The 7,727-nt window shown below is 34.7% G+C and overlaps 1 protein-coding gene across 1 annotated transcript in view; it reads left to right on the top strand.

The window, feature by feature from the left end:
* The window catches only part of LOC107671020 (dihydropyrimidinase-related protein 2-like), a 29,142-nt gene that overhangs the window by 13,036 nt on the left and 8,379 nt on the right, over positions 1–7,727 (top strand). The window contains exons 2-6 of the mRNA XM_016463845.1: positions 3,249–3,337; positions 4,008–4,192; positions 5,019–5,183; positions 6,198–6,259; positions 6,544–6,624. Of these exons, the coding sequence (XP_016319331.1) occupies positions 3,249–3,337; positions 4,008–4,192; positions 5,019–5,183; positions 6,198–6,259; positions 6,544–6,624 (582 nt within the window). The remainder of the gene's footprint in view (positions 1–3,248; positions 3,338–4,007; positions 4,193–5,018; positions 5,184–6,197; positions 6,260–6,543; positions 6,625–7,727) is intronic.

Below are 7,727 nucleotides of genomic sequence, written 5' to 3'. Positions count from 1 at the left end.
ACCTCGCTTTTCAGACCGATGAGCTTTGTAAAAATCGACGCGTTTCAGAAAGGCAGGGCATAGAGGAGAAACAATAATGTACAGTATGTGGAAAATAATGTGTTTTTTTAACCTTAAACCGCATAAACACATTTCATTACTCCAAAATAATGTTCATTTTAGGAGCATCATATGACCCCTTTAAAGTTCTCCAAATGAAGTAATTAGCAATGCATATTACTATCCTAATTATTTTTGGCATAAAAGAAAAATCGATAATTTTGACCCATACAATGTTTTTTTGGCTATTGCTAATAATAATACCCCAGAGACTTAAGACTGCTTTTGTGGTCCAGGGTCACAAATAAGCTCGAGAGCCGCAGTTCTTCCACTGTGACTAATACAGTTAAGATGGTTTGGATGTTTGCGAGATGTTTTTCAGCTAACAGCATGAGCGAGCGCCGGCTGTGATGATGAATGCAGTCTGGAACTACTGTGTGTTTCATAGTAACATAGTGAACAGAAAGGCTTTGTCTCAGAGATGAATTAGGCCTGATTTCCATTCAAAGAGAAAGGTAAACTTGAAATCGCATCATATGACCCCTTTAAGTCATTTCATGATCATTCTTTCCCAAGCCGTATTTACTACTTTAAGGGTTAATATCTATGTATAAAATGTTTGCTAGCCGATGTGGTTGGTTAAAACTTGATTCATTTGTCTGGGGGATATTTTTAATGTGTATTCAGGGTTTTTTTCTGAATAAAACTAAACATTTTGCTCTCTCTCTCTCTCGTTTTTTTTTTTTTTGTACAAAATATATTTTTAGTAATAGGCTAATGCTACAGAGAGTTGGACAATATACCCACAGAAATTTGTTAATTTTAGTTATTTTAGTGCATCAAGTTAAACTAAAAGAATATGAGAAATTTTGCCTTGGCAACTAGTTGAAATAAAATACGTATTTTAATATGTAATTTTATTTCAGTAGGAATTAGTTGACTAATTGCATATTTATACTATTTTATTTAAATATATGGGGAGTGAAGAGCTAAACTAATGACTATGTGTTGTGAAAAATAGCAAGGAGCTATTTTAAATATTTATTAATAAACTATTGTTTTCTGAGTCAGTGTCAGCTGCAAAGAAAAAGTGGATGCTGACTTGTCATCTCTGCAGTACAGTGAGTGGACATGCCTTTAGAGGGAATTTAGAGGGATTACATAATCACAGAGTATTTGTTTTTCGATTTGAATTGGTTTATTTTAGAGTAGACGTTTCTAGCTTTCTGTAAATGATTTCTCATGTCTGTGAGGCAAGTATATGGTTTTTGCCGCTCCTGAGTTTTTGCCATGTTTTATTGCACAGAGACAGAGACGGCAGAAAGTGCGTCCTGATTGTGTTCTTTATTTTACAGAAGCGCAACGTCTTGTTGATATTATGAATGTATTCAAATAAAAGTAGACCCTTGACAGTTTCGAATAATGTAATACTCTTATCTGTATGAGCAAAAATTATGGCGTATTTTGTTTCCACTGTTATCGGGAAAAAAGGCCAATGATCACATTGGCACCTTCATATCATGCAGTAGCGCACTAATAACTTCCATGCTCTGCACAGCGCCTAATACACATTTACACACATTTATCTAAGGTAACATTAGAGCAAACGGCCATTATAGATGCTACTACTTATGTTTTTTCATTTGAGGTCGATGAATGATAGGCATACATTTGGATTTTCTTGCCCAATATACTGTAATTACCTCAAGGACCAGCTGTTAACAATTCTTTCCAACAATGTCTTGTTCTCCACAGCACAGACTTTTCTACTTTCTCCACTCTTCATAGCTACTCATTAGCAGACAAACAGCTACCGAATAGGACTTCCATGACAATTATCCCATCAGGTCCTTAATTACAGAGCACAAGGCAACTGAGATCTTATTAAACCCCCCAATCATGCTCTTGGATAAGGGTGCATGTCCTCCACACCATCACGACAGGGTTAAAGTGTCAATGCTATGGCATTAAATCAGATTCTTTTTTATTGCAGTGATGTGAAATTGAATATGCACCATTCTTCTGTGCTCTGCGTGTCTGAACAGGAGGGATCGCAGTCGATGGCGGTGTCCTGAAATGACGTTTGGGCTCATGATGGCGTGTCAGAATCAATTTAGCATGATAAGAATCACTGTGCTTCTCTGATGTGCCTCAGCGATCTTTATGCTTCAGCTCTGATTGAACTTGATGTCCAGTGCTTGCCGGTCATGTTTTAGTGTACTGTCTGGTTTAGAACAGGATTGTAACTGCGCAGTATGTCCCCAATCTACAGTTGCATCCCATTTGGTTGTTTCCTACAGTGACCTTGTCAAGCAATGACATCAAATTAGTTCACTTTAATGTCAACAACAGTGGTGACTTTTTATGTCAACACACGTTGCAGGGTTTTTGGTATCATAATTGCATTTAATTGTTGAAATTATCTCTCTCTCTTTGTGTGTGTGTGTGTGCAAAATGCTATGTAATTATGTCACTATAAACTATGCAAAATGTCACTATAGTAAAATTATAGTAAAATTTGTGTGTGTGTATATATATATACTGTATATACACACAAGCACAATAAATCTATATGAAATCATATATAAAATAACATGAATATTAATGAATGACACAATGTATGTATTTTATACAGTATATATTATATGTATATTGAAATTGTGTGTGTGCAAAATGCAGGAGTCAGTGTAGTTAAAAAAAAATGACATTTATGTATATTTTTGTAATTTTTTATTTATATTTTTATTTGTGTGTGTATACACACACACGCACACAATAATAATAATAAATAAATATAAAATAATATATGAATTTTAATAAATAAAAAATTATATATAAAGTTATATATAAATATTTCTAATTTTGTAATTTCATATATATATATATATATATATATATATATATGTGTGTGTGTGTAATTTCAATTTGAAAAGCGCAGACAATTTAGCTCAGAAAATGAGTGAAAGCTGTATTTAATGGCAGTGGGTTTGTGGCCTTTAAAAACTGCCAGTGAAAGAAATATTACTGTGAAATAAGCACATGCATTTTTGTTTTATTGTTCCTACTGTGCAAGACAAAGTGTGTCTGTACTTAAACTGATAGCATGTGCTATCTATTGAGTTACAGTCAGATTACTGTATAAATAGATGCATACAGGCGCTGGGAATAAATGCATTTTTGTATGATTCTCTTGTCTCTCTCTCTCACAGAGTGACCGACTTCTAATCAAAGGAGCGAAGATAGTGAATGATGATCAGTCTTTCCATGCCGACATCTATATGGAGGATGGAGTTATCAAGCAAGTGTTTTTGTTGTTGTTGTTGTTGTTATTTGATATCATTATTTTTCTTGTCATTATATCTCATATTCATAAGTAATGACTGACAGTAGAGATGACCTCTGTTGTCCTTTGTGACTGTCTCTTTTTCTGTCTCCAGGCAAATCGGTGAAAACCTCATAGTTCCTGGAGGTGTGAAGACCATCGATGCCCACGGCAGGATGCTGATACCCGGTGGGAATGAAAACTGTATTTAGTGGCAGCGGGTTTGTAGCCTTTAAACCGAGAGTAAAAGAAATGTTACTGTGAAATATGCACATACATTTTTTTTTCATACTGTGCAAGTGTTTCTGTGCTTAAACTGATAGCTTGTGATACCTATTGAGTTACAGTCAAATTACTGTATAAATAGATGCATACATGCAGACCCTGGGAATAAATGCATTTTTGTATGACTCTCTTGTCTCTCTCTCTCACAGAGTGACCGACTTCTAATTAAAGGAGCGAAGATAGTGAATGATGATCAGTCTTTCCATGCCGATATCTATATGGAGGATGGAGTCATCAAGCAAGTATTTTTTTAATTATTTGATGTCATTATTTTTCTAGTTTGTCTCATTTTCATAAGTAACCACCGACAGTAGAGATGACCTTTGTTGACCTTTGTGACACTTTTTTTGTCTGTCTCCAGGCAAATCGGTGAAAACCTCATAGTTCCTGGTGGCGTGAAGACCATCGACGCCCACAGCAGGATGCTGATACCCGGTGGCATCGACGTTCACACCCGCTTCCAGATGCCCGACCGGGGAATGACAGCTGCTGATGATTTCTACCAGGGCACACGAGCTGCTCTCGCTGGTGGCACCACTATGATCAGTACGTCTAAAACATAAATATATATATATATATATATATATATAAATGTATTTAACATATAAACGTAACATATTTTTCTTAAATATATACATGCATGTGTGTGTATTTATATATACATAATAAATATACACAGTACATACACATATACTATGTAAACAAAAACGTTTATTTTGGATGCGATTAATCGCGATTAACGCTTGACAGCACTTATATACAGTATATATATATATTTGTGTTGCAGTAATTTGCTTCTAAATCTATATTTTTCATTTCACGATGTTGAACATGATGCTTACTGCATACAGTTTGGGGGGTTTGGGGAGAAAGCAAAATATTACATATCAATTTTTTTTAGATAGTCAAATTTGACAAATTGAAAAATGACAAAATCACATAACAAAATATCTCAAAATTAAATAATAATAATAAAAATTTCAAAATGTTGTAAATGACATTTCATGTGTCCAGTTCCTTGGTTAAGGAAAGAAAACAAATAATAACGCACAAAATAATACAATGTTTGTGTTCATATGCTTTCAATGACAAATTAAAAATGGCAAAATCACATAACAAAATTACTTAAACTAAAATTAAAATGAAAACTAAAAAATTTAAAAATACAAATTCTAAATATTAATAAATGCTGTAACAGTATATAAATGATACTAAAATAACACTGACCCCAAGTCATTCTCTATGATAGTTTAGCTTAAAAACTGGGACAAATTACATGTTTAACATCTTTCCATTTCCTTCTATACATTTACATTTCCGTCAACATAAGTATACAGTATCACTATATTTTGATTTGTTTGTGTGTTTTCAGTCGATCATGTGGTCCCAGAGCCGGGCGTCAGTCTGATCGCTGCCTTTAACCAGTGGAGGGAGTGGGCCGACCACAAGTCCTGCTGCGATTACTCTCTTCATGTGGACATCACAGAGTGGCACAAGGGCATGCAGGAGGAGCTGGAGGCGCTGGTCAAAGATCACGGTATGCTCCTCTGCAGTTTACACACTTTTGCATGTGTGCAACAAAAATGAAAGCTTACATGTAGGTTAGATCAGTTGACAGCATTTGTGGCCATGTTGATTAACAGAGAAGATAATTGTAACTTTTCCCACAAATTATCAAAGTATCAAAAAGTTCAGCTGCAGGACTTAAATATTATGTGTTAACATGAGATTAGAGTGATAATATATGCTCATGTCAAGGGGGTAAATCTGGTGACTTTCACATACTATGTGCAATTGTCTGTTTATATAGAGAAAAATCTAAATACTGCAGTTACATCAGTGATTATTAACCTGTGTTCTCACGTGAAAAGTGATGATTTAGGCAGTTTACATCTTAAATTAAGATTTGAATTTAACAATATAGAATCTTTTCATAAAAACACTTCATGAAAATAATGTATAATTATTTTCGTAAAAACATCACATGAAAATCATCTTTGAGAATAAATAAAACGAACAAATATAATGAATAATTTAGAATTTAGAACAAAAAGCAAAATAGCTTATATAAAATATATACAATAAATTTAAAAAATGTAAAATACAGAATGAATGAATAATTCAGGATAAGCAAAAAAGTAAAACAAGTAAAATTTCAAATGCCAAATGCAGTTCAATAATAAGAATTGGGTGCCAAAAATGCTTCATATTCACAAAAATAATGTCACAATGCAGCAGTTTTATCAGTGGAGTTTATATACCAAGAACAGTATTCCCACATGGAAGTGATGATTTAGGTACTTTATGGCTAAAATTACACACGAGGAAGTCACCTACATCTTGGATGCCCTGAGGGTAAGCAGATAAACATAAAATTTTCATTTTTGGGTGAACTATCCCTTTAACAAGAATACAACCTGCACATTTCTGCTTTTAAGCACTCAAAGTCCATGAACTCATTACTTCAACCTTGCCTGTTTCAGCAGCTCCAGATCTCTGTATGCACGTCCATGTCTGATGTCTTACATCCTGGTCTTTTTTTTTCTCCCAGGTGTCAACTCTTTCCTGGTCTACTTGGCATACAAGGACATTTTCCAGCTAAACGACTCCCAGGTATGCATGATTTCTCATGCATATTCGTTTCATTATCCTGATAAAGATGGATTAGACACTAAATGAGCAGTACTGGTGTTTTTGGTGCGTTGAGAGTGCAGTCATGATGAGTTCTCCATGATTTGAGCGTGCAGGGCTGATGGTCACAGGGGAACAGACATGTTTGCTCTGATGATGTTAAGCACATTTCCTGTAGCTGTAGATCCAGAGCCAATGATAAAACAAACTGCACTGCATAAACACAGAAACCACACCCAGTGCTGTGTTTCTCCTGTCTGTTGTAGATGTATGAGGTGTTCAGTGTGATCAGGGACTTGGGAGCCATCGCCCAGGTGCACGCATATATTTTTTATATTTTTTTACTAGTGGGTGCAGGACACTATAGTTCATTTATGTAAGTGAGGATAGCAAAACTGTGACATATTGTACCCAAAAATTCTTCATACAGTGGACTACCACTTTTGAATTGATAAAAAATTTGGGACCCTGACTGAGTTCTTGTCATATTGTATTACCATTTTCTAAACTATAGCAAATAAACTGTGATAATGTGAGAAATGTTGAAGGTGTCTGAATAAATTTTGGTTTGACCGTATGTCACCTCAAAAAGAGGATACGATTTTTTTGCACTGTGACTTTTTTCATGACAATTAAATTATCCTCCCTTCCCCAGTTCTTATTACAGAAAATATGTTTTGTGATGTAAAAAGAAATGTAATTCTCATTAATGCAGGTGAAAAATTATATAATATTAAATGTAGTATTTGTTGTACTGCTTTATGCTGATTTTTTTTTTTTAATCATTAAAAAATTATATATATATAAAGTGTCTGAATTACAGTGATGATCATTTGGAAACAAATGTGCTTAAAGGGGTGGTTCACTGTTTTTTTTCTAGGCTTAATTGTGTTTATGGGGTGCAGTCTAACGTGTTAATGCTTCGTTTTAAAAAAAAAAAAATCATTATTTTTCACAGGTCCATGTTTAATGCTTCTCATAGCTATGTGAAAATAAGTGTATAATTGGAACAGTTTATTATTGGAGCTGAGCTGAATGAGAGAAAGAGAGAGAGAGAGAGATGCAGAGCGTGTGCAGAGCAGGTGGACGCGAGGAACAGTATTAAGATCTGCTGTTTAGAACATTGATTTTGAAATTTGTGAATCCATTAGAATCGTTAGAAGACAGAATCGCGATTCATATATGAATAGATTTTTACGTGCACCTCTAGCTTTCTACCTCTAGTCACAGTATGGCCTCGCCCCCTTTGCTGCCTTTTCCCGAGGGCGGGGTTTATCTGGGTTTGTGATGTCACGAACCCGGGAAATAACTTGTTGTAGTCCCTACCAGCCGTATTTGTAGGCATTAAACCGCCAGAATTTTAAAAGACTTAAATATCTCCGTTTGCATTGAATTTTCAGCTTCGTAACTTTGCAGATATTGTTTATGCTCAAACAGCAACATTACACAC

This window comes from Sinocyclocheilus anshuiensis, unplaced genomic scaffold, assembly GCF_001515605.1.
Source record: "Sinocyclocheilus anshuiensis isolate Anshui unplaced genomic scaffold, SAMN03320099.WGS_v1.1 scaffold332, whole genome shotgun sequence".
In the NCBI taxonomy this organism is placed as follows: Eukaryota; Metazoa; Chordata; class Actinopteri; order Cypriniformes; family Cyprinidae; genus Sinocyclocheilus; species Sinocyclocheilus anshuiensis.
The sequence above is the reverse complement of the archived record's forward strand: the minus strand, read 5'-3'. Positions and strand labels throughout refer to the sequence as shown.